This window comes from Scleropages formosus, chromosome 3, assembly GCF_900964775.1.
Source record: "Scleropages formosus chromosome 3, fSclFor1.1, whole genome shotgun sequence".
Lineage (NCBI taxonomy): Eukaryota > Metazoa > Chordata > Actinopteri > Osteoglossiformes > Osteoglossidae > Scleropages > Scleropages formosus.
Window position 1 is genome coordinate 1110540 of NC_041808.1, and position 26998 is coordinate 1137537.

Here is a 26998-nt window from a genome sequence, read left to right on the forward strand (position 1 = left end):
AGTCTGTGTGGAGTTTGCATGTTCTCCCCGTGTCTGCGTGGGTTTCCTCCCACAGTCCAAAGACATGCTGTTCAGGTTCACCCATAGCATGTGAGTGACCCCTTTTAAGTAGTGTATCTATCAGTGTAGGTCACCTGGGTGAATAAGGTGTGTGGGCTAGTAACACTACATAGTATCCACTGTATGTCACTTTGGAGAAAAAGCATCTCCTAAATAAATAAATGTAAGAGTAAAATCCATCTTTGCAGCTGCGTGGACAGTTTTTCCATTTTATTTTTTTTTTATTTTTCCCAGTTTCTGCCGTATTTCTTCAGAATGGTGTCTAGTGTATGACCCTTGCCTTGGTCTTCTGTACGCATTTTGAGGTCTACCCACCAATTTCTGGAACAGTTTATTCTGGTGACGCCCCGTTTTTCTAGTTTTGGTAAAACAAGATAAGTGGGGTGGGGGTTAGACATGTTTTATGGTACTGTATAATTTTACAGGGATTTTTGTCACATGGGCTGAAAGTGGTCTGTCTGCGGGAACTACAACTCCCAGCAGGCACTTCGGCAGTATTAAATTCTCTGCGTCGCTCAGGCACGCGTATCGCGCTTCAGTGTAACACCGTAGTCTCGAAGCGCTTCGGTTGTGGTGTTGCCGCGCGAGAGACCATTTTAGGAGCCCGGAATCGGTTTACAGGAATAACCTCGGAATAGTTGAGGTGGCTTTTAATTGAATTGTTTTTTGTGGTGCAGTGCGATAACGCTCTGGGAAAGTGCGCTAGGCGCTAGCTAGCTTTTCTGACTGCTGCTGCTGGTCCCGAGCGTCCCGCTCCCTTCGCGACGCCGGCTTTTACCTGAGGGACCGAGCGGTGAGGCGCCCTTTCAAAAATAAGCAGCAGTTGTCCTTAAATTTGTCCTCAGAAAATGTTGTTGAGCGCTTTGCTTTTGGCTTCGGTGTGAAGTGTGTGTGTGTGGAGGAGTAGTCCACGCTGCTGCTGCTGTCGAACTTGAGCCAAAATTAGTCAGCAGCGTCCGCGTTCGTTTCTGCGTTTTCCCTCCTCCTGCTCGCCGCGTTGAATTGATACAGACAGAGTAGACTAGTAGTAAAAACTCTTGGGAATATACTAGTGTAGCTGGTCTGGAGGAGGACTCTCTCTCTGCTAGACCCTCAAGCCCCCATGGAGCACTGCGCCGGAGACGTGAACGCGAACCTTCTCAGTCATGGAAGCGGAGACCCGGCGGTGGACGGCGCCGCGCGCCACTGGCTCACCTGGGACCAGGTGTGTGTGTGTGTCGCGAGCCTCGCGAGCCTCGCCCCCCCCCCCCCCGGCACTTTTTACAGGAGTCAGAACCAACTTGTTCCGTTACGTATTAAGTTGATCTCCACAGTTAACATATTGACAGTTGATCTGACACTGCTGCTGTTGCCTTCACACGTGTCGTCGTGTGTGTGTGTGTGTGTGTGTGTGTGTGTGTTCCACTGATGTATGGACGAGTGACCCATTAAGTAGTGTATCTAGCAGTGTAAGTTACCCTGTAAGGTGTGCGGCTGATAACGCTACATACTATGTGTGTGTATGTATGAGCTCACTGGAAGTCGCTTAGTTTGGGGAAAAACGTCTGCTTTAAATAAATAAATGTACTTAATTGACTTTGTCCAAAGAGTCTTACAGTGTCAGATAACCAGCGTTACACCGATTTGCCTGATTATACACCCTGTATCTATTCTGGGTAACTAGTTTGAGCCAAGGCAAGGGCACCACAGCTGAAGTGGAATTTGAACCTGCAACATTCAGGTTGCAAGACAGTGGACCCAAGAACATGCTACCTGCCTGTCTGTTATATGCCCTGTAGTTTGTGTATTGCATCTTTATATCATGTATTAATATATGGTATTCCATTCTGTGGAATGCTGGGTAAATAAAAATACTGTCCTGTTACCTCCAACTTTAGTGTCCATAAATTACATACGCACTTTTGAAAATGAGGCCTTGGCTTGGTGTTTCATCGTTGCATCTAGTGAGAGTAACTTGCGTTCGTCAGTCCCCACAGCACAGAGGGCCAAGAGAAAATGGCAACAAAAGCATGGTGACCCTTCCGTTAATTCCATTTAATGGCTGAAGTTCCTGATGGCAAATTCCGTACCTGCTGTGTAATGCTTGACTCTTGCATTTACCTTTAGTTGATAAAAGTTCAAATGTTGCTGTATAAATGAGCAAATAATTGTGACGATGATATAAGATTGAACAAAATATCTTCTAATAAGCTTTTAAGGTTTAATCTGCAGATTCAGTCCTCATAAATAATGTAGGTATGTATTGGACTGCTTTCTGAATTGCATGTTTGCATGCGTTTGGCAAAGACCAAAAAGGTTTTCATGAATGTTCTTAAGCTTTCATTTGGTTGGATACATGCACTGTCTCTATGCTAAAATATTACCAAACTCCACCAAAATGGATAGTCACTCCTACAATAGTTATCGTAACACATCATGAGGCACTTTACCTTTGTTAATGACTCAGTAGTATCTAAATGCACTTCTACAGCTCTTTGATAGCTGTTGAGTGTCCTTCACTTAAATGTTCACAAACCATACATACATATTATATTTGGCGTGCGCTTTAATTCAACCCTTAATGACAAAGAGGGACTGTCAAGACAAAAGAATTTAGTGAAAACAATAGAAAGAAATTGACACTCAAGAAGTTTGTGTTTAAACAGTCCAAATGGGGCCATGGTTGCCAAGGTTATGATGGGTGAAACCGGCAAAAAGGGTTGCTGTAGCTCTAGAACTTAACACGGTACCTGGCAGTCCGAGAAGATTGTATGGTGCCTCTGCTCTACAGAGAGATGCAAAATCCAAACTGGGTCCTTGTAAATGTGGTGAAGTGTCATGTAAGCCAAAGTAGGGGTATTAAATGAAACTCCTTGTAAGGTGAAATTCCCGTAACCTGAATGTACGTATCTCTGTATACCTGTGTGTTTACATATTTCATTGATGTTCTAAGCATGTACAGTACTGTAAAATATACATACTGTAATAGTGTTTTCTTCAAAACATCTGTTATCAGAATTAGGTAAAATGTGAAAGCTTGTGTACCTTTTGTCTTCAAATGAAAATGCGTCCCTCCAGGATTGAGTGGCACATCTATAGGATTAGTTTCTTAAGACATGGTCCCAAGTAATCATACAGCGGTGTGCTTTATAGTGAGTTATGCTCTGTACGCACCATGACCGTAAATTAAGATTTTCTATGGTATAACTGCAAATCAAGAGAATTCTTTTTATGGTGAAAAATCTGAAAGTGTTGAAAGTTGATGTGCATTGGTATGGCACTTGGCCTGCTGCACTTAAACAGTAGTATGTATTTTCACTTAATGCAACAAGAATGAATGGCCGTTGTTGCACCAGATTTTAGAATTTCTGGTAAATGGTTGCCTCAACTGGATTTGTCATTTAGCCTATCAATGAACTGTCAGGCTCTCTTCCTTTTTGTTTACAATCTGCTCCCACAGTTGGATTGTTTTTAGAGGCCCAGTTTACCAACCTGCATGTTTCTAAATATTACTACTGCATATGGTTTTTAAATACATGAATCATCAGCTATTCAGCCAAGTATGGTTTTAATGGTTCAGCTCACTGTTACCATCTTTACCATTTTGTGGCCATGCACTGCTTCATGTGCGGTGTTACAGTTCAGGAACTATTCACTTTTGCCCAGCTGCACTTCTAAGTAGAGGATCTGGCTGACCTGCTTCGCTAAATGTCAAACTCGTTCAGCAGTGGAGCACTTAAATATAAAACGTGGCACATTGCTTTGGTGTCCTTGGCTGCAAGGTAATTGCAGAGAATGACCACGCTATGCTCAAAATTTAGAAAACAAGCGAAGCGAAGTATTATTTCTTCATGCACTGTAAACTAATTTATATCATGCACCATCTGTTGATCTGGTATTCACCTGTCACTAAACTACATCAGTCCATGGCACTAAAAATATGGTGAAAATGCTGCATTTGTTTTTAAAAATTACACCAGAGATTGATATCTCTGCAAATGTAGGTTGAACGGTCATGGTACCATAGTAATGTGTTAGTTGTGGAAAAAATTGGACCTTTAACCTTTTATTTGAAGTGCAGTCCAAGTATAGTAACTGTAGTTTTGTAGTAGATCTGTTACCAAGATTGATTTGAATGTACAGTTTGGGAAGACTCACGAGTGCTATCCGTCAGAACACAGTAAGGGGTTTGCATTATTACAGGTATGCTGGGCATGATGGAATCATTCTCTGGCATTTACTATAGTAAGCTCCAGTCAGTATGTGACTAAGCGCTGCTTAGAGGTAGCGCACCTCCTGTCTCCAGGCTAAGATAACTGTTTTCTGGATTTCAGGATTATTGAGAACCCTGGGTGATCCACAGTCTGACTCCTGACAAACATATATTTGGACACATGTCCAGCAACTGCGTCTCTGCGCTTTCAGCAGAAGTTGTGGAAGAAAAAAACTAGGCAAAACTCTTGTCCAAATTGTTTAATTTAACACAGCTAATCGGCATGCTACATATAGAAGGAAACCCAAATAAACACTCAAAAAATGGGTGAAAGGTTCAGTCTTATACCATAGCACAAGCATGACTTTCACATGTGCAGATACCATCATCCAATAATGGAATACGTTTGTCACACGCCAGTAGAACCCTGGTCAGCACAACATCGTCACTCAATTGAGCTGTTTAGCAGTTTACTGCAGAAGTAGCTGAAGTATGCAATTTCAGGGCTTTAACAGAACAAAGCAGGAAAATACCTTGGGTGCTTACAGGACATAAAGGAACAGCTTGTCCAAGTAAGTGGATGTTGTGCCCTCAGTTTGGGACACTGACCGATAGACAGCCCACAACAAACAACTGTCCTAACATGACTGGTACAAATTCAAATGGGCCTTAAATTACTTCATCTGGGACATTAAAACTGGTACATTTTACTTTAGTTCACAAAGGCGCTCAAATGTTTCTCAACTGATTTAATGGTGGTAGCAGAATACCAATCAAAAGTCTGAGTACATTTGAGGAATACTTGGAAAGTGACAGAAGTGTGAAAGCAGGGAAACTCAAAGGAGTTCCTACATCTCTAGGAGGAGGGAAGACATATCAGGAGCTTTTGTGCTGAAACTGAATGCTTCATGGAAAAACTAGTTTCCAGCATACTCAATTTCCACTGGTACTGTCTATAATTATACGGTACTCTAATTTTCCTGGTACTCTCAGGTGTAAAATTTGTGCAGCAGCATCAAAAAAGTACAATATGAAAGGCTACTATTTTTGCATTAAATTGTCAATACTACCAGTTTCCTTTACGGATAGGTATTCTGCCAGCTCTGGCTTTAATATGTTCGTTTTTGTGCAAAAAATTCTTGTTAATGTTAACTTTTTTAATCTTTTAAATGTCTGAGTTGAAATTTTTACATTCCTAAGATCTAAAACAACAGTTTGTCATGTAGATAACTGTGTGTCAGTATAAAATGTATGAAAATGTCCTGTGTTGCCCCTTGAACTGATGTATTGATCTTTGTTCTGTACCCAGAATCATCGGACCCGTGCCCAGATCGAATCTCTGTTGCATGATGGGAATGTGATAGAGTTGCAGCGCAGGCTCTGTTCACGAATGTCCTTTGGGACAGCAGGGCTGAGGGCAGCCATGGGTGCGGGCTTTGCACTTATAAACGATTTGACCATCATCCAGTCGACACAGGTCAGCACCACTGCCTTAGTGTGTATGCCTATTTTTCTAGGAGAAAAAGCTCGGAATATTGTAGAAATTATATTTGTTACAAAAATTATAAAAATGTACGTTTCAGTAGGGGACTACTAGGTCAGTCAATTCTACAGTAGCGGGAATGACTAAGGCTTCTGTTGATGTGTGTGGTTTAACATTTGAATTGCGACACATTACAGCTTAGTGAGCCATAATTAAGATAAGTCACATGATTAATCGACACATGATGGTCTGCCAGGAACTGGGCTAAAAATCAGTGCCGTTTTACACACCAGTTTGCATGGTCTGGTGGCTGGTAATGCAAGTGGTGATAGAGCGTAACAAGCACCTGTGTTGAAAACATGTTATAAATTAGGTTATTTAAACAGAACAGAAGCTTTATTTTGTGTGAGAACAGAAAAACTGACAGCCATATCATCTCAAAAGTCTGTCTGATCACTAGTCCACCAAATCCTGTGTTGCCATGGCAACCTGTGCACACAGACATCCCTCTTGAATTATAAAACAGCCAGTTTCATGGTCAGTAATGAAGAGGCTCTGAATTTGGATAGTAACATAAGTCTTCAGTAGATGACTGTCTGGCATTACAGCACAATAACAATTGTCAGGTGTTGCCTGCAGTTTTTTTTTTTTTTTTAAAAATTTGACCATCATCTGGGTCATTCTGAACGCAGCTACATGCCCCGTTAAATTGGATCTTTGCAGATTCTGGTTTCAATTTGACATTAGAAGAAAAAATAAACATTGCAAATGCTGTGGCACATAGTGTACTGTGCCTGTATATTAACAATGTGGTGGTGACATGGATTAGTTGTATAGATTTTTTTCTGTACCAGGAAATCTGATTTTGACTGTTCTGTGTATTACATAAATATCGGTTATGTAATGTAATCCATTAAATTAAGTTTTTAGTTTCTCATTTTTTTAGGCTCAGAGCAGTGACTGTAAATCTGACATCAAATACATTTTATTTAGCAGTGTTCATGAAATATAGAATGGCACTGTTGAATGACAGATAACCTTTCGCTCTTTAGGGCTTGTACAAATATCTGAGCATTTATTTCCCTGACTTGGGAAAAAGAGGCATTGTAGTTGGCTATGACACGCGAGGACAAGAGGCCAGTGGCTGCACCAGTGAGCGGTACGTCCAGTCACCATCATCCACTGTGTGTCAGAAGCAATTGCAGCTGGCAGCTGTCATCTATGAAGTAGAAAGTCATTGACTTCACCAGTCTTAATTTAAGTCTAGCTCCTGGGACCTCGTTTCTTTTTTGCATATTTCAGCATAAATTAAAAATCCAACCAAGCCATTCTTATTTAATATAGGTTAATGTACAAAGCACAATTATTATGATTTTTTTATAGTTTTTTTTTGACCAGCTAACTCTGACATGCAATGATGAGAATTCCTTGATCGTGCAATGTACTGTGTAAATTTAAGGGCACTGGAAAACAATTTGATTGGTCCATCCAGTAATCTGTGTTTACTGCATTGTATTAGTCTGCCAGAATTAATTTCATTGTGCACTGCTTTTTATTGCCTTGAGTTGCTTCTCTTTTAGTGATACTGATTTTCATACTCAGCTAAATATCCCTGTAAATTGAATGATAAATTTGAATTTTTTTTTTCTTGTGCAGACTTGCAAAGTTAACTGCTGCAGTTATGCTCTCTAAAGATATCCCTGTATATCTTTTTTCCACGTATGTGCCCACCCCATTTGTGGTAAGTGTATTATATACGTGTAATAATGGATTTTGTACTGCTCTGTGGTACTGTTATAGATAAAATAGGTTTGAGGTTTCTTGAGCACTGATCTTCTGTACATTACCCCAGGCAAAAATGCTAGTGTACCTCTGAGTATGTTCAGATTCATATTACACAGCTAACAAAAAAAATTATTTGAAAAGATGTTAGTAGGGATCACGGTACAAGAGTAAGAACAAAAGCGATGAACAGGCTGCATGTCACTTCATTCTGTTATGAACTTCCAACACCTTTAATTTTGTGTTATTCTAAGGGACAGTTAATGATTTAAAAGAAAAAAGTTAATTTGATTTATGCCTAATTTGATTTATGTTGTTTCATGTGCTTAAGCCGTATGCTGTGAAAAATCTGGGAGCAGCTGCTGGGGTGATGCTCACTGCCTCCCACAACCCCAAGGAGGACAATGGATACAAGGTTGGGTGCTATTTAAACTGCTCTTCCTATACTAATCCAGTTGACACTGCCAGTAGCACACCATGTGTTATTTTAGAGCATTTTTGCAGTGTGAGTTTTCTCTCATCCCGTATGGAAGTTTAATTGCACAAAATACTTTCTTTGTAACAAAAATCATAGTAACTACCACTTACACAGAGAAAACCAATTGTTTTCCTTTTCTCATATCCTTTAAGGTTGCTTATTGCATATTCCCTTTCAACATGCACCTTTTGGTATATAACCAGCACCAAAAAATGAAAAAAAAATTTCTTTTGAAATTCTGAAGTTTAATGTCCCACCAATACATTAGCTACAGTTGCAGAAAAAGTTTGTGAACCCTTTGGAATTCAATGGATTTCTGCATTACTCATAAAATGTTGTCTGTTAAGTTACCATAATAGATAAACGCGTGAACTAAATGCACAAATAATTGTACTTATTCATGTCAGTGTTGAATAAATTGTTTAAAAATTCACAGTGCAGGCTGGAATGTGTATTTGGTAGCTGGTTGAATTGCCGTTAGCCTCCACCAAATGTTTCCTATAGCTGCTAATCAGACTTGCACAATGTTTACACAGACTTTTAGACCATTTCTCCTTACAAAACTTTCCATTCACCAATATTTCATGGATTCCTTGCACTAACTGCTCTCTTTGGGTCATGCCACAGCATCTCAATTAGGGTGATGTCTGGACTCTGACTTGGCCGTTCTAGAACACAGAATTTCTTCTTTTTGAGCAATACTATTTAGTAAACTGATTTATTCCTCCTTTTTGGGTAATTTTCTTTCCGGCATCACCCAGCTTCTATTTAGCTTCAGGTGACTGACTCACACTGGTTGTCCTGTAAAATTTGGTACAATTTTGAATTCATTGTTCAGGTCTTGAAGCAGCAAAGCAGCCCCAAACCATGAGGTTCCCCCACTATTCTTCATAGATGACATAAGGCTTTGGTGTTGGTATGTTTTTTCCTCCGTAAAATTGTGATTTTCTGCCAGAGAGTTAATATTTTGTGAAACACCCAGGTGGTCTTTTTCCAAACTTTAGACCTGCATCAATATTTTTGGAGAACAGTTCCCCAATTTTGTGTTTCTCTTGTGACTGAGTTTGAGATCAAGCCCCATTTTATGAGTGAGTGATGCAGAAATCCTGGTAATACCAAATTGTTCACAGACCTTTTCTTGAAACTGTTTGTCTTTATGATATGTTAAGATTTTCATAGAGCATTAGAATTACCTGCTGTTATCCCACAGATGATGTCTCATCTGAATTAACCTTTGATTTCAAGGTCTACTGGGTGAATGGAGCCCAGATATCAGCCCCTCATGACAAGGAGATCCTCAAGTGCATAGAAGAGAGCTTGGAGCCCTGGCCTGAGTCCTGGAATGAGAACCTGTGCAGCAGTAGCCCTTTGCGGAGTGACCCTCTGGTCTGCATCTCTAAGTGTTACATGGAGGAACTGACATCTGTCTGCTTTCACAGGTTCTAGTGTTGCTTTGTCTCAGTTGTCCACTTTCTTCCAAGTGTCAAAAGACACATCAGCAACAATTAGGTCTCTGCCTTTTCCTATTCAGAGAACTCAATGCAAAAACACCACTGAAGTTTGTCCACTCCGCTTTCCATGGAGTCGGGCACAACTACGTCCAACAGGCCTTTGCAGTGTTCAACTTGCCTCCTCCCATCCCAGTACCAGAACAGAAGGATCCTGATTCAGAGTTCTCCACAGTCAGCTGCCCAAATCCAGAGGAAGGAGAGTCTGTCTTAGTGAGTGAACTCTATGCTGTGCCTCAGTGAAGTGGAGCCATAAATGGTCTGATCTACATGTGACCACCAGAGTCATTCTTCACAGTGGTTTTTTTCTGTTATTAACCAGAAGAACAGCTTAATGTTTGAATAGTATGGTTGAAATGATTGAGCCTTAGTGTTGTTTATTTTTTTAGTTTGTCTTCTAGTTTTGTAGTTCATTGATAAAGAACAAGTCATTGGGACCTGAAGATGGCCACAATTGCAGTGATGCTTCCTGGGGAACACAGCTGAGCGCAGTGACAAAAATCATGAATCTAATTGCTGTTTCTTTGAGATGCCAAAAACTTTATTTTGCTGTAGGAGCTCTCTCTTCGCTTGGCTGGGAAGGAGGGTGCTACAATAGTGCTGGCCACAGACCCAGATGCAGATCGCTTGGCTGTTGCTGAAAAGTGTGACAAGTATGTCCGCATATCCATAGTTATATTTTGTGTATATCACCAATGTTAAAGGGATATTTTTAAAAATTCAGCCCCATGACTAGGAGCAGATTAGTTGTGTTTTCAGGTATTTGTTTGTTCAAAAGCGCCAGTTAAATCCAATGTCTAGAGACATTACCGTAATTAACATTTACGGTAGTATTTATGGATTGCTATGAATATGTAATTAACATAGTTAATCTGTTAACCTTACCCTCCTCTCTGTAATGCTGCTGAACTGGTACTTTGTCATTTTCACAATGGTTTGATTTGTGTGGCATTCACCACTAAACGTACTATCATTGAATGTTCAAGATTTATTTATTTATTTTTTTTTTTTTTAACACCCACCCCACCTTTGTTGACTTAAAATTAGTCGGTGGAAGGTGTTCACAGGAAACGAGATGGCTGCTTTGCTGGGCTGGTGGATGCTGCTCAACTGGAAGGATAGACACCCTGAGATGGTCGACATGGAGAGTGTGTGCATGCTGGCTACCACGGTGTCCTCCAAAATCCTTAAGGCCTTTGCACAAATAGAAGGTTTCCATTTTGAGGTAACACTTGAATGACATCAGTATAGTAACGTACACATACTAATTCCTGATGCATACAGTGCTGCTTGACAGTGTGTGAAGCCCTTGGGTACCTAAGTTTTTTACCACAAAATGGTTATTTAATGAGAAGCAGTATTATGTGACATAATAGGTGTGTGATGACCAATTCATATGTTGCTGTAGAGGAAATAGTGTGTGTAATAGAAACACACAAATAGTGCAGGTGTAAAAATACATGAAGACCAGGTTGGTAAGTAGAATCAGGTGTGTAAATCAGTCACTTATTCGCGCTAAGTTTATTTGAAAGTTAGACTTTTAGATTGTGTTTATTAATATTTTTATGCAAGAATGACGTCCCTATAGGCTTCACATACTTTAAAGCCGCACTGTATATCAACTTAAGTTGATTTCAGTGTCATGTTGTGCAGATTTCCTCGTGAAGCAGTTCAGCGTTTGTGTAGATCTGGAGCACAGTTTCCTTTGCCTTTAGAATTGGCGTAGTTCTTATTTTAGGGAATTTAATCCTTAATATTCTTTTTCCTTTAGGAGACATTACCAGGCTTCAAATGGATCGGAAATAAAATCCATGAGTTGGAAAAGAAGGGGAAAGTAGTCCTTTTTGCCTTTGAGGAATCCATAGGTAACATTTGTTAAAATGGCAGGTTTACATGGTCCTGCACTTTGTGACAGGACTTACTGATATGCTGCGTCATACCAGTTATTAGTAATTGTACTCGTCCTACATTTATTTTATTATGTATTCAACCTTGTTGTTCTAAGCAATTTGGCTGAAATGTTTTTGTCCTAGCACAACTACTTAGCTTAAGAGCTCAAATTAAGTGCTTTGGCATGTAATAGACATTTAAGTGCTTTTGAATGTATATGGCAGCTGTCTGCTTTTATAGGCCAGTTAGCAAAATGGCTTAATGAAGGTTTAAATGGCACAAACTGACTGCTGTGCTTGCTCTCTGCTCTGTGGGGCCTCAGGATTTATGTGTGGCAGCATGGTTCCGGATAAAGATGGCGTCAGCGCTGCAGCTGTTGTGGCTGAGATGGCTGCCTATCTCAATACAAAGAACCTCACCTTGAACCGGCAGCTGGAAAATATATATGAAATGTGAGTGCTTTTAATTAATTTAATATTGTCCTTTGCAGTATGTAATATGAGACCTGTTTATTGAGCTTTAATTTTCAGTTTTTTCCCCCATGGTTATAAACAATGATAAATGAAGACTGTGAAGGTCATTCTTGTAGCAGTAAGCTTTGTGTGTTTACTCTTCCCTGCTGGTGTCTTTCAGATATGGTCCTCACATTTCAAGAACATCTTATGTAATTTGCCACGATCCTCCCACCATCAAAAGAATATTCTCCCGTCTTCGTAACTGGAATGGCAAGGACGAGTATCCAGATTCATGTGGCGTCTACAGAATCACACACATCAGGGACGTGACTACAGGATACGACAGCAGTCAGCCTGATCATAAATGTGTAGGTCTTTGCTGTTGAAAACATGGATGCATTTACACAGGCAAAGTTAGAGTATTTATAGTAAATTCCCATGTTTCCCCCAAAACGGATAGTATTTGTTATGGAGGTGTTGATTCTGCCAGGAGGAGGAAGTCCTGCTTGACAGTTACCGGTGCTTTTTGGAACAGGTGCTGCCATTGACGAAGAACAGCCAGATGGTCACCTTCACCTTCCACAGTGGGATTGTAGCCACACTAAGGACAAGTGGAACGGAGCCCAAAATCAAATACTACACTGAGTTTTGTGCGCTGCCTGGGAAAAGGTTAGTCAAAAGGCACAAAGCCGTCAGCATGTTAGGTTTTTGCAAGTAACATTTGTGTGAATGTGTCGCTGTAGAATAGTTTTGTAAGGAGTACTTGTATCAGGGAGAGTGGGGAAAAAAATAAGACAGTGAAGAATGTACTGGAGTGTAAAAAAAAGTATTGTTTTCTGCTCCATGGTTCTACTTTCCTTCCCTTATGATTCTAAATGGCTGAAATTGCTGTTTTACTGTAAAACTTAACCGTAAACATATGTTCATGAAGTTCTCAGACTGACAGTATAAAAATGAATACATGACACTTACACAGTACTGTTTGTCCCTTTTGAATGTCTCAATTTAAACAGTTGTAGGGAAAAATCTAGTGTTCTCTTTGAAAGCAAAATAAGTTGATCGCTGATAGTATATCTTTACTTTTTGAAAGGGGAATGCTCAATTGTTGTAGTTCAATAGAAATTGCCAATATGAGCCAAGATAAGACTGTTTACTTAGCAAGGTCAGTTTGTTTTTAGCAATGCAGATTTGGCCTCAGATGCATGTCTACTTGGGGAATGAAAGGCTGTTGCTAATTTTTTTTTGTGAATTTTAAGGGATGTCTCCAGTCTGGAGGAGGAGCTTCAAAAGGTAACTACAGCTCTGGTTGAAGAGTTTCTTGAGCCGGACAAGAACAACCTTATACGAAGATCTGTCTGAGCTTCCCTCTCTCTCAGCCTATTTGAAACACCCTCTTTTATTTCATTGGATTATTTATACTCCATGTTCTTAAGTCAGAAGTTCCCTGTCAAGGTTTTCCATTTATCATTTGCATCTGAAGTTACTTTTGAGTTGCAAAAAGCACTCAAGTGAGAGTTGTACTGCAAGTGTAAGATCTTTGTTTGTTTCTGGGGATTATTCATTTTACAGGGAGTGTTTTGTGATTCAGCATTATTCAGGTATAGTAGCTCACCACACTGTTTTCAGTTCCAACTCTGTACTTGACAAGATTCTAATTCGGTGTGAACTTAGCTTTTCCAGTGAAATGTTGCCGCACATCAACTCTTACTTTATTGTGATGTCACTAACAGCTTGATATATTTATGTGTGGAGGTCTGCTGAAACTCATCATTAGAGTGAATATATATTCCTATTATAAGTGTGGCTCAGTCTTCTCCAAAGGCTCATGTGTTGCAGTTTGATTTGCTTTGTAGCGCAACCTTGCGGAGCAGTCGGCTGCGTCGTCCGGTCAGTCTTGAGTCTTGATGCTGAATGTATTGTCATTGTTTTTGTGTGTGACTGTTGATGTTCCTTTTTGTTTTTGTGTGCAATACTGCAGAAAGTGGGCTAAACTACGCACAGCCATGTTGCTGATGAAAATTAACTTCAGCAATGGCCAAACTTAAATGCACTTTTGCTGAACTCCAAAACAAGTTTTTTTACTGGAGGTGCTCCAGTATTTTTTTTCATGCTTTATAGTTTATTCTTGAATATTAAAGTTCTTCATGTTTTCATGCCCTCAGAGTGACATGCAGCTAGCTTGTAACTTAAGCAGTCAGTACATGTGATGTCGAATCATTTGTTTGTGTTAAGTTTGCTTAGTTCTTTTTCTCATTTTAGATTTGAGTTCAGAAACTTGCCTGTGAATGATAAAGTATAGATGAGAAAAACTAAGAGCCTCAACATTATTAGTCCTTAACCTCTTACAGAAATGAGTTCCACAAAGCCGAGAAAGGTTCCTAGCTAATACAACTAGATAATGATTATTAAAAGCGCATCTTGCTCCTCTGCTTAGGTTATTTAATGTATTGTGCAATAATCCTGATATTGTATGTTGTGATGTGAATAGAGAAAGGTTGGATTCACAAGGACTGTAACAGTCAGTCTGATATTTATGCGAATACAAATCACCTCTTTGATCTGAAAAGGTAGAATCATACTGACAATCACAATGACCGGGCCCTTCAGAGTGTGAAAAATGTCATCACTGTGATAGAATAGTTTAAACTATTTTTCTATTAAACCCCTGGGGGGGAACCTTCGCTTTAAAATATGTAAATATTTGCCATTGTGGTCTCACTTATCGCTGAGTTCTTGGGAGACTGAATAGGTTGTTAAACTGTACGAGGCTGATGTTGAGCTGTGAGGGTTTTTTTTTGAGAGACAAAGTATGGCAAGTTTGTAAAGGACTGCCTGGCCACCACTAAGTTAAATTCCTTGCCTTTAAAGATTAACACATTTTTTTTCAAAATAGTACATAAAGTAATTGTTCACATGTTGTGGAAGTTGTAATTTTAGTTTTTTTCAAATGTGAATTTCTACATAATTTGTAGATACTACAAAAGTATTTTTCCTATACCCTTCCACAGTTGTTGGATTGTTTTGCTGTTGCCAAACAACTATGCAAAGGAATATTTTGCACAGAATTAGAATTCAGTGGAGCAGATATTTGAAGTCTTTAAAAAAAAAAAAAAAGAATCATTGTGCAATTCCATCTACATTTAAGCCTAAACAATTTGAATTTGAAATGCTTATGTATTTCTTCAGAAGATCCCCCCCACACATAGATGATGAACAGTGTTGTTGATGTGGTAGTTTCAACAAGTGAAGTTTCATCATACCTGTTAGCAACTAAAGTACCCTTCAGTTACTAAAAAAAAGCAGGTTGGTCTTATTTTAAGATGTACATTGAAACGGAGGGTTAAATACCGATTTATTTAAAATAGACATGCTGCACTCAGCTGGGATGAGTGTGTATCCGCACAAGAATGAATCTTTGAGGGGGAATTTTTCTCTAAGTAGCAGCTATTGTACCTCATTATAATAACCAAACTACATGTATCAGCAGCTTAACTATATTTCCTCATTGCTGCTTGTGTTTCTAGACACAGGGAAAGGCTATGCTGTGCAAGTCAGTGATTCTTTTTTTCCCAGAATACTTTGTATTTGTGTATTGATTGTGTGTCCTTTGTAAAATGTCTTATTTTGGCTTTTTGTTTGACTTTTATTTATGAGTGCGTGGAATTAGAAAGTCTTTAGATATATTTTTGCATTTTGAACTGTTACTGTTTCAAACTTGTTATTGGCTGTATTCTCATTAGTAATCCTTGTCTTTGCTGTGTAAGATTGTTGCGCATTGTATTTCATCTACATTGTTTTGATCAACACTGATGGTCTTTCCTGTTTTGTATTTATAATGTGTACATGTATGAATTAGTTACAACTTCAGCTAGACCAGCTGCTTTGTCCATTTGACTTAGCCAACGTACAAGTACAACTAAGCCTTTAGTTATGTAATGAATTACTGTAGTAATAGTTTTTGCTGCCTTTTTTTTATTTTTAAAATTTCTTTTCCTCATAATACCTGCCTGCTGCAAGCAGCAGGGTCTTTGCTTTAAGACTTTGTTTTTCTAAAAAAAGAACTTGAGTGATTATTTCCAGTTCTGGATGAAAAAGGGAAGAGCGCAGCATCTGTGCAAAGCGCAGAGAAATTCCGTTATAGCGGCTGAATATTGACAGACCATGCACTTGCAGTGAGGTGGCTTTCAAAAAAGACCCTATCCTTTACACACAGAGTTGATTTAGTTCCTCATGTGACGTTTGGAATATCACATGTTTGAAGGTTGGGAAACAAATCTGAAGCTGTGAAACTTGAAGATGAATCAAATTATTTGAAGTTTTGACTTTGCATTTAATTTTCCTCATGGAAGTTTTATACCCCTGAAGAGGGCCCTGTTATATTGCATGGCACTGTGTGAACTTTTGCTGTGGTTAATAAAAGCTGCTGAATACTGAAGAATGTATTCATTTAAATAAAAGGTGTTGGTTGCTCTGAATAGGGTCTGTTAGCCATAGAATTGATCAAATCTCATCAATTGGAAATGACACAGTAGAACTTACTGCAGTGAGGAAAAGAGTTTTCTTTGTTCTCAAAAGTCTGAAAAGTCCTGGAGAACTGAAGAGAAGGGATGGGGAAAAAGTGGGTCCAAAAGGCAGTAAGGGGTTATAATGAGAAGCCTGTGGTACAGTTTGAGCACAGAATTTTATCGACACGGCTTTGACCTTGCAGGTCAGCAGATCCCACCACCGAACCTTTGGAAGTCCTGGAACACAAGTATTTTGTAATAATGTATTTGTACTGCTGTGCACCTGTGAGAAGTCAACAATAGCCCCCTGTTACCCAGTTTAGTCTCCCCTTAACGGGAGCCGTTTGGCAAACCTCAACACCTGCTGAAGCTTGTGAAAAGGTCGGCAAGAAGCTCAGTGAGAGTTGGAAAAGTGTGTTGTTACCTGCTCAGAGAAAAGATGGGGGCCTTGAGGAAAACAATGAAGCTATGAAGTGTAAAAATCTGAATCTTTAACCTTGTAAAAGCAGCGAAGCACAGAAAATGACTATTAACTTCAACTTACACCTGAGGGAACATTTCCACACAAGCACTATTAAAGCAGGAAGTCCTGCCCTGATGTGACTAGAGTAACATCTGAATGTAAAATTAGTTTTAACCACATCTTCACAAGGTCTCTCAAGATGCAGCAGTGGCTGAACTGAAAGCTGATAAAAAGCTGTTGAGCAGGACAATAAAGAGGAGGAAGAGGAGCTTGGAGCTGAGACCGAAGAAGCGCCCCCTCAATAGCCTGTAGCAGGGAGGCTGCATTTCGCCTTGGCAAGTGCATGCGTGAAACATGACTCTACAGCTCTTTTCTTTAACACTAACAATAAGGTCATCTAGAAGACTCCTCAAATGACAGACACCATCTCATCTGGTGCTCTGAAAAATGTATGAGAGGTATTCCACCTGTAGTCACCAGACAGACCTAGAAATTAAATTTTTTGGTGCTTTGAAAGAATTACGTGCACATATAGGTCACGTAAGGACAAGTTGTTCTGAATTTCACTCATGACTATATTTATTATTTCTTCTTGAATCAACTGTTACATAATATTAAAATACCAAAATAATGGTAAGACCAGCATGTTATATTTGTAACGATTCCAGCTTGTCTTGTGATGTCTCATTTTCATTATCAATAACCACTTTTCCAATGCAGGGTTGTAGTGGTTGGATTTTTTTGGATATTTGAACACCAGTTGAAGAACTACAAAGCATAACGGCAAAGGAAAGGCGATGTATTTTTTTTTTAATGATGTGTTCTTCACCTGGTACCTTGTGTGGACGGCTTGTGTTTTATGTTTACATTAACAGACGCTTTTGTACAAAGCGACTTCCGGTAAACACTACTATGTAGTGTTATCACACTTTTTTTTTCACCCAAGGCGACTTACACTGTTAGATACACTACTTACAATGGGTCACTCATCCATACAACAGTGAAACACTGTTACTCACACACTATGAATGATTCCAGAGTCGACAATCTACCTGAACAGCATGTCTTTGGACTGTGGGAGGAAACCAGAGCACCCAGAGGAAACCCACCGAGACTCGAGGAGAACATGCAAACTCCACACAGACTGAACAGGGATGGAACCCACATCCTGAGGTTGTGAGATAGCAGTTCTACTCGCTGTGCCACCAGGAAGCCTTGTGTGGTTCTTACAGTGAAAAAGTGCTTCGCTGCTAAGTGCTTCATTTCTCTCCATTTGGATTAGAGGCACATTCTTACCAAATGCAGGATGGGTTCGTACCCCACCCCAGAAGCCCTATAATTCTGCTGAAAAAGAGAAACTAGCTAAGGGTGTTCGATTGCACATTTAATCCACCTAAAGTTGCAGTTTTGACATGTTTTGATGTATGTTCTCTGTTTAACTGATGAGGTTTTATATCAAAATGACAAATAAGGGTAAGAAATCTAGGTCTTTTTAAACCCCCATACCTCAAAAAAAAGTGAACCAGGAACCTACAAGTTTCCAAGCTGCTGTGAAACTTTGTCCCTTTTAATGAAGCCCTATTCCCTAAAGACCCTTTCAGATCCAGAAATTATGGTTTCTGAGTTAGATCATTGTGATAAGGCCGTGTCTGTGTATAAAGTCCTTTAGTTGTTGCTGGTATACTTTGGAGCATTTCCTTAAATTGACCTTGAGTGTAGTGTGATACCAGATACCCTGTATTTAAGGCTTGCAGACACGTTTGATTTCAAAAGTTTATTATTCATTATTACCCCACATTTTAAATGAAATGCATCACTTTATGAAATTTATTTTGAATTCTTTTTCAGGAGACATCAAATGCAAACAAAGTATTCATGTTCCATCTTAACAACTGGCGTACATTGAACAAAAACGTGCCTACGTATCCTTGTGTTTGAATACTGTTAATAATGCTACAATGACGAATGATATAACTTTACATTTAAATGTAAGAATAATATGGTGGTTCGACTCGAGCAGCTTTACTCTTTTGAGGAATCGGAAAATACGCAATTTTCTTGCCGGATTTGCAGCATTTTCCGTATCTTTGTCCTAATAGGAGTGAGATTCATGCCGTAAATAAGGGGATTGAGAACAGGGGGGGTGACTAAGAACGCCACCGACATGAAGTTCTGAAACCACTGAGGAAGATCTGTGCCGCTGAGACGAATGCTGAACGAGTCACAGAGAACGACGAAGATGTAGTGTAAATAGGTTATTAAATGCGGCACACAAGTTTGTACGAATTTACTCTGGTTTTGTCTGGACTTCCTGCAGGCAAAAAAAATTTTACCATAAGAGTAGACGACGAATAAGGCCATGGACAAATAAAAGCTTGTAGATATTCCGTTGAAGACAAACTTGAGCAGTTGTTCTCTGCAGGTGGAGATGGTTAATTTGCAGTACAGTGTGTTGTGTTGTACAGTCCCTCCGCAGAAGGACATTTTGGTCGTGATCAGTATGGACAACACGACTGAACAGCACGGAAGCATCCAGACAAACACGAGCATTTTACCTGCCCTTACCCGTGTCACAGTACTATGGTAATGCAGAGGTTTGCAGATCGCCACATACCTGTCAACTGCCATCACGGTGAGATTCGTGAGCTCGCATAAGGCGTACGAGAAGATGATGAAAGACTGCAGCAAGCAGCCGTTGTAAGAAACGACGTGGGAGTCGGAGAGAAGGTCCGACATGAATTTGGGGTAGAAGCCAAGGGTGCCGTAGAGCCCGTTGACACACAGGTTACACAGGAAGATGTACATGGGCTGATGGAGCTCCTTCTCCAGGCCGATTACGGCGATGAGAGTGATGTTTAGAAAGAGGGTCAAGAAATAACCTTGGGCTGTGAAAGCAAATACGATGTATTTCATAGTCCAGGATTCGTTTGCTCCCGACAAGGTGAACACAGCAGCGGGGGATGTGTCCATGGAGCCTGGAATATGAATTCAGCTCTGAAAATGAGAAGAGTTTGAGAATTTATTAAATAAATAAATAAAAAAAAGATTGATTGATTAATAGATAGATAGACATAGAAACTGAGGTGCGTCTAGATATAGATAGAAATTCAGGTGCATCTAGATAGATAGATAGATAGACAACATGCTGTTTTGTGCTTTTGAAATGTCCCTCCCTGCTGCCCGGAGCTCTTGTAATGAGCAAATAATAATGACGTTTCTTCACCCGGTGCCTGGACATAGCTGAGGTTCCTTAAAAATATGAACCCTTAGAAATAAGACTGATTTTGCTCATTTTCCTTTTGCTGCAAATAATTTCGTTGTCAAGCACTGAATGCACAAGGTTGAAAATGGATTATTATGAGCAAGTATTACAATTACCATTAGTACCCTGTTCCTCTTGTTACCAGTATATGGTGAAGGAAACCCTGACGCTCACACTCCTCTTTACTGAGCTCGGACAGCAGCCGCCGGTCAATACTGTGCGTATTTATGTATCTTTGCGAGGGTGGAGTTTGCAGGGATTTGATATTGTTTTTGTCATGTTTGTGGCACTGGGGGCAGCGAATGGTCCCTCGAGCGCTGCCCGATCCTTCGCCCTCCTTTACACCGACAGCTGCGGCTCCGTGTCCCTGAAAAAGGACCCCGTGCTCCGTTTCCCGGAGAATAAACCACCGGCGAGTCTGTAACTGTGCCGGAAGTGCGGAGCAGCTCTTCTCTGAACATTGCGACAGCTCCTCCACACCGCTTGGGAACATGTTGAATGCGTTAACACAATTAGGCATTAATGCACTGCGCTGATTTACGGAAAGGTCACTTTTATTTGTTCATCTCACACTTTTCTCTAGACTCACCTACACTGTTCAGCTACTGACCTGTTCACCTCACCATATTTTTACCGGAGTAGTCCAGCAATAGGGCCTTAATCACAGGTAGTACTGCAGTAGGCGGGATTGGAACTGGTCATGTTCGGGTCCGAAGACAGCACCTCGGACCGCTGCGCTATCAGCTGCCCTTTGGCCTTGGGAAAAGGCACATAAATATTAAACGTTTTCTGTATTTTACTGTTTTTTTTTGTCTACGTCAATTTAGAAAAGTTTTTGAGCCCTATTATATGACTGTTTCCGCGAAAACATTTTCACCCTAACTTGTACTGTACATAAATAGCAAGTTATTTATTACTGGAGCAATTTAGGATAAGTACCTTGCTCAAGGGTACTATAGCTGGAGATCAAACCTGTGACCTTTGGATCCAAAAGCAGCAGCAGGTCACTGAACTACCTCATCCATCGCCAACAACCGCTTGTCCCAAGTGAGGTCGTGGCAATCCGGAACATCACCCAGAAGCACAAGACTAAAGCAGGAGGGGATGCCAGTCCATCACAAGGCACCCCAACCAAGGCTTGAACCTCAGACCCACCACACAGCAGACACCTGCTGGACCCACTGCGCTGCCACACACCCACTGCACTCCCTCCTGCCCTTTTTATGACCAATGAATTTTCTATTAATATTTTTATAACCATCCCTGTTACAAGAAGCCAGGCTTTTTAGGTGAGGCAGCTGGTAGTGGTTAGAGCTGCTGCCTTTTAGGCTCAGAGGTTGCAGGTTCAAATCCCACCTCCTGCTATAGTATCCTTGAGCAAGGTATTTGCCCTATGTTGTTCCAGTAAAAATGACCCAGCTCTATAAATAGGGAAATAACTGTAAGGAACTTAACACTGTATACCTAGTGGATGAATGCGCAGCAGCCAGATCACATGAGTTCAAAGGTTCCTTCTTCGTTGTCCAACTCTTTGTGTTCTGGGGGCTGGTGTGTGGTGGGCATCGAATCCAGTCCCCCCACACTGGATGGAGCGACCCTGTTCGCGCTGGACTATGTTTAAAATACAACACTGTTAACATGCGTAAGTCATTATTTATTGTTTTTTTCCCCCATTTCTATTAAAGATGACTGAGTTTTTTATATGCAGAGCCTTTCATAAGATACTGCTGTCCAGCTCTGTCCAAATGCCGTCCTGTGGTTCGAACCCTACTCAGCACTCTCCTACGGTGGCAGCCTGTCACAAATGATATGAATGAATGAAGTCAGAAGCATTATCTATTCCTTCGAGGTAAAATCAAGGGAATGTGCAGGTTAATTAATTAAGTAATTAAATTAATGACGTAAGTATTGCCGATGTACAATCCTTTACATTGTCTGCAAGCAGTTTACTGCACTTTACTCACCCTTGTCCTAATAGGAGTGAGGTTTATGGCATAAATGACGGGATTGATCACGGGGGGGGGTGATTAAAAATGCAACCGATATACATTTATTCATTTAGCAGACTCTTTTGTCCAAAGCGACATACATCTCAGCAAAAGTACAATTTATGCATTACATTGAGAGAAGGAGACATAGCTGCAGACATGAAAGTCTCAAGCAAACCTAGTTTGTTCCCTACCACTTGCTGCACCGAGATTCACTGTTCGAGTAGGTGCATAAAATACAGGATAGACAAATCCCAATACCCTCCCACCATTGTTTTTTAAATATTATAAGATACAAAAATGAGCAGTACAATACCAGAGTAATGGCTGAATAAAGGTTGTATCTGGGGATGCTTATGGAGTTACGATGCATGAACAATTACACCGTAAATGAGCTGGAGAGATCTTGGGCCAAGTGGATCTGGAAAAGGTGGGTTTTCAGACCCTTCTTGAAAACAGACAGAGTTTCCTCAGTTCTGAGTGAGAGGGGAAGGTCATTCCACCACAACGGACCCAGAACCGAGAACCTCCGAGCTTTGCTTTTCATTCGCGGGACCACCAAGCGAGCAGAAGTAGACGAGCGAAGGGGCCTGACTGAGGTGTTGCGGTTGATTAAGTCTTGTAAATAGTTGGGAGCAGTTCTATTGATGCATTTGTACACAGTAACCAGGGTTTTGAATTTGATTCGGGCAGCTATAGGAAGCCAGTGCATAGAAATGAGTAGAGGAGATACATGGAAACGCTTTGGCAAATCAAACACAACTCATGCAGCAGAATTCTGTAGAAGCTGCAGAGGTTTGATGGCATTAGCCGGAAGGCCACACAGAAGAGTTGCAATAGTCCAGATGGGATGTCACCATGGCCTGGGCAAGTAGTTGGGCGGAGTCAGTAGTAAGGCAGGGACGGATCCTACGAATATTATGCAGGATGTATCTGCAGGGCCGGGTTGTGGCTTCGATATGTTGAGAGAATGACAGACTGGCATCAATCGTTACTCCCAGACTCTTAGTGAAGAAGCCAGGCAAAATGAGTGAGTTGTCCAGTTTGATCGAGAGGTCGTGACAGGAGGACAGGCCAGCTGGGAGGTAAAGAATCTCTGTTTTGGAGAGGTTGAGTTGGAGGTGGTGATCATACATCCATGAAGAGATATAAAACTTTTAAGTCTGAGGGATGTGAAGGTGCTGCTGAACCTGTCAAAGAGGGTGACGGTGACGTCATTCAAGAAGCTTATTAAGTGTGACGCACAGGTTTGTACGCATTTGGATTTGCCCTGCTGTGACTTCCTGCAGGTCGCCAGTATTTCAACGTCAGTGTAGAGGACCAGTGAGCCCATGGACCAACACAAACATGTCAGCATGGCGTTGAAGAGTAACTTGGGAGAGTCCCCCATGGGGGCCGTGAACCTGCAGCAGGGCACCATCACCGTGTTGTGCACCTTGCAGGGGGGCCATACAGCCTGTTCACACAGGTTGCACAGGAGAAGGTCCATTGGCTGGTGCAGCTCCTTCTCCAGGGGGGATGATGGTGATTAAAGTCAAACTGGTAAAGACTGTCAAAAAATAGCCGTGAAGAGCGACAACAAAAAAGACAAACACCGATGAGCCACAACATTAAAACACTGAGAGGTGAAGTGAATAACACTGATTATCTCAGTACAGTGGCACCTGTGAGGGGTGGGATATATTAGGCAGCAAGTGAACGGTCAGTTCTTGAATTTGATGTGTTGGAAGCAGGAAAAATGGACACGCGTAAGATCTGAGCGACTTTGACAAGGACCAAATTGCGATGACTGGACGACTGGGTCAGAGCATCTCCAAACCGGCAGGTCTTGTGGGCTGTTCCCGGTATGCGGTGGTCGGTACCTACCGAAATCGGTCCGAGGAAGGAGAACCTGGGAAGCGGCGACAGGGTCATGGGCGCCCAAGGCTCATTGATGGGCGTGGGGAGCGAAGGCTAGATCGTCTGGCCCGATCCCACAGAAGAGCTACCGTAGCACAAATTGCTGAGAGCCTTGATGCTGGAAATGATAGAAAGGGGTTAGAACACAGTGCATCGCAGCTTCCTGCATATGGGGCTGCATAACCGCAAGCCGGTCAGAGTGCCCACGTCCCATGCCCTACTGTTCAAACCCAACGTGGATATGCGGCTCTTAGTAGTTTGCCTGCTGAGCTTGGACATGATAATAATAGCAATGTGCTTATTGTTGGAGAGTCGACGGTTTGGTTGCCAGCGAATCGAAGAGAAGTGAAGTGTTTCCCACGCACACGTGCGTCCGACATCGAGGCTCGTGTCAGTTCTTTGGCCGATAATGTCGTGTCGACTATGATGGTGCATGTTGGTGGGAATGATATTCGTTACCAGCAGTCTGAGGTGTTAAAGAGCCACTTTATTTCGACGTGTAATAAGGCCAGAAGGAAATGTCGTAATCTAATAGCGTCTGGTCCTTTTCCTAGACTCTTCATGGGGGACATAGTCTGCAGTAGACTGGTGTCCTTTAACAGGTGGTTGGTTGGAGACGTGGTGTCGCCCAAATGTGTCATTCATTAACACAATCACCGAATATAATAATTTAACAAGGCAAATAAATGGGGGACACATGTTTTTTTAGTGCCTTCATTTTCGACTCCCGCAACGACAGAATGCGGATTCCAAGGACGTGTGTGTAGGAGTAGAAGGTCACACACAGCTGGGGAACAGAGTAAACCACAACTGACAGTAAGCCATCAATGTTCACTGCAGCTGGATCTACACACAGGAGCTTCGCAAGGGAACAGCTCATACAGTACAGCTTGTCTGTTGTTTTCCCACAAAATGCTCACGTTTACGTTACTGAATAAAAGGCACGAAACGCGGTAAAGGGGTAAAGCCATGAGAAAGTCTGCACACCTTTGCGATACTGCAGCGGGTGACAGATGGCGAGGAGCCTCTCGTAGCCCATGACAGCTAAAATAATAAATTCCACAATGGCATTGTGTGCAAACAAAAGATCCGTACCTGGCAACAGGCTGGTGGTACTTGAGATGAGGAAATTAAATTATTCATAAGAGGGGGAAAATAGCGGTGCTGCCATAGAGTCTAGTCACTGCCAGGTTACATAGAAACAAGTACATGGGGTTGTGCAGAACTCGCTCAACATAAATGACTGCGATCAGCGTAACATTTGTAATAATAATGAAAAGGTACAAAAACAGGAAGATTGCAGCAGATAAATATTTCATGTCATCTATTTCATAGAAGGCAGAGAGTATGAATAAAGTCACCATGGGCGTGTGTCCCACTGTATTGTTTGTCTCTCATGAAAAAGAAGGGATTTAAAATGTTCCCAGCAAAATGTACCTTTTCAGAAAACTATTTATATATTTATATTTTTGCGCAGAACCTCAGTCGTTATTGATACTATTAATTCAGCTCACAGATAGAATGTTCAATCTGCATTTTGGAATATAAGTAGTTTTCTGAAAAGGTACATTTGAATTGCTTGAAAATGTCAGAAAGCATAACTATTTCATTCTTATTTTTACGGCTATCTGTGAGCTGAATTAATAGTATCAATAACGACTGAGGTTCTGCGCAAAAATACCTTTAATTATAAAATACCTTTATATATCTTTTTAGATGCTGATATATAGGTAGCTAAATACTGGTAAATACACCGGTAAACCAAGGACATACATTTTTCTGTTTCAGTTTTTTAAAGTGAAAGTATTGCCAAGGTCTCAAACAAATCATTAAAACAACTAAAAAAAGTGTAAAAAGTGTATAAGCTATGCATATAGTGGATACCAAATAATACACACACTAAAGGTCAAAAGCATGAATGGCTCACAGATATTTAAAATTCCAGCAGCACATTGCTCACTTTCCTCCTCTTGGTTCTTCTTGTTCCAGCTGCTTTTTTTCTTTTGTTGTTGCCGAGTTCTTAGAATTTGTTGAGATGTTGGGCCCCAAAGGTGGACGGCCTTGCTTTTGACCAACCTTTTATTTATTATCCAAGAGACGTCTTAACTGTATGAGGTTCACCGTGTGATTTTCACTGGCCTGTGTCTTTAGTTCCAGTGATGGGTAAATTCCCTCGAAGGCAGTTCAGAACTCACGCTTGGTTGTAGCCATAGAGGGAATCTGAAGTCAGCTGGGTTATTTTTAGTGTGACATTTCAGCTCCATGAACTCATGTGAGAGTTTAGTGTAAAATAAATCACTTAATGGAGCCATCAATATCCTGGGAATTCAAGTCAACACATAAATCTTACTGGATCCACGCTTAGCAACCACACACTGAAGGTGAACTGATACACTGAACAGATTGGGAGGGTGCTAATAAACTGCGAGAAAGAAAGATAAATATCAATAAGATGATGAAATGAAGGCCCACACCACCAGTGTGTGTCCCATTTAACAAGGAACTGCTTGCGTGTCACACTAGTCCAGTCTTCACCCTGCCTACGAAAAGGTGAATCATTCTTGAGGAACCCCTCGAAAGGCAAAATCTCATAAATTAAAGACATAATTACCCTTCATTTCAGTGGTAAAATGTTCTTGTGTTCCTGAACGCCAAAAGTGACACCTATCTATACTAAAATATCCCCACATCACATCCCACTGAAATGGATATTTATTATGGAGATAACAGTGGGAACATGCAAACAAGGGTTGACGGAGGGTGAGAACTTAATGCAGCACAAGCCAAACTCTCACTGAAAAGAAGAGCCCATGTGGGGCTCCTCTTGGACCATTTAGCTGTCAAGGAGTTGTTGTGAAATTCACAATCTGACAAATTGTTGCAGCACTGATTTGTAACAAGTCAAACACAAAGGTGTCATTTTGAATTACCTCCTTATTGGGTTAAATTGCTCCAACCTTAAGATTTGGAAACAAGGCCTAAAACAAGAGCTGAATCATGACATGCGTGGAGACCATCTGAGACCACAGAGAA

At 40.9% G+C, this 26998-nt stretch overlaps 2 protein-coding genes across 5 annotated transcripts; one reads left to right on the top strand and one right to left on the bottom strand.

Moving 5' to 3' along the window:
* The first annotated feature begins 582 nt into the window (after positions 1-582).
* On the top strand, positions 583-15818 carry pgm2l1 (phosphoglucomutase 2-like 1). Its single transcript, XM_018736355.2, has 15 exons — positions 583-853; positions 1149-1264; positions 5562-5729; positions 6788-6894; positions 7392-7476; positions 7849-7932; positions 9241-9434; positions 9527-9716; positions 10059-10156; positions 10551-10728; positions 11275-11368; positions 11716-11845; positions 12027-12216; positions 12384-12517; positions 13105-15818. Exons 2-15 carry the CDS (start codon positions 1163-1165, stop codon positions 13205-13207), a joined length of 1857 nt encoding a protein of 618 aa, XP_018591871.2. The 5' UTR covers positions 583-853; positions 1149-1162; the 3' UTR covers positions 13208-15818.
* A 2795-nt stretch (positions 15819-18613) lies between these two features.
* LOC108924801 (olfactory receptor 5AN1-like) lies at positions 18614-26127 on the bottom strand. 4 transcript variants are annotated; one of them, XM_018736372.2, is made up of 2 exons: positions 25926-26127; positions 18614-19810 (listed from the first exon to the last, which is right to left on the bottom strand). In XM_018736372.2, exon 2 carries the CDS (start codon positions 19784-19786, stop codon positions 18839-18841), a length of 948 nt encoding a protein of 315 aa, XP_018591888.2. In that variant the 5' UTR covers positions 19787-19810; positions 25926-26127; the 3' UTR covers positions 18614-18838. The 4 variants fall into 4 exon arrangements, 3 of the variants coding, with proteins under 3 accessions (XP_018591888.2, XP_018591886.2, XP_018591887.2); XM_018736370.2 differs by having other exon boundaries at positions 25893-26127; XM_018736371.2 differs by lacking the exon at positions 25926-26127 and adding an exon at positions 23933-24030.
* Positions 26128-26998: the final 871 nt, after the last annotated feature.

Coding starts and splice junctions, on each gene's coding strand:
- LOC108924801 (XM_018736372.2), bottom strand. CDS start 19,786: ATGGACACATCCCCCGCTGCTGTGTTCACCTTGTCGGGAGCAAACGAA.
- pgm2l1 (XM_018736355.2), top strand. CDS start 1,163: ATGGAGCACTGCGCCGGAGACGTGAACGCGAACCTTCTCAGTCATGGA. Junction 5,730..6,787: donor CCATCATCCAGTCGACACAG/GTCAGCACCACT, acceptor TTCGCTCTTTAG/GGCTTGTACAAATATCTGAG. Junction 12,217..12,383: donor GTCAGCCTGATCATAAATGT/GTAGGTCTTTGC, acceptor TTTTTGGAACAG/GTGCTGCCATTGACGAAGAA.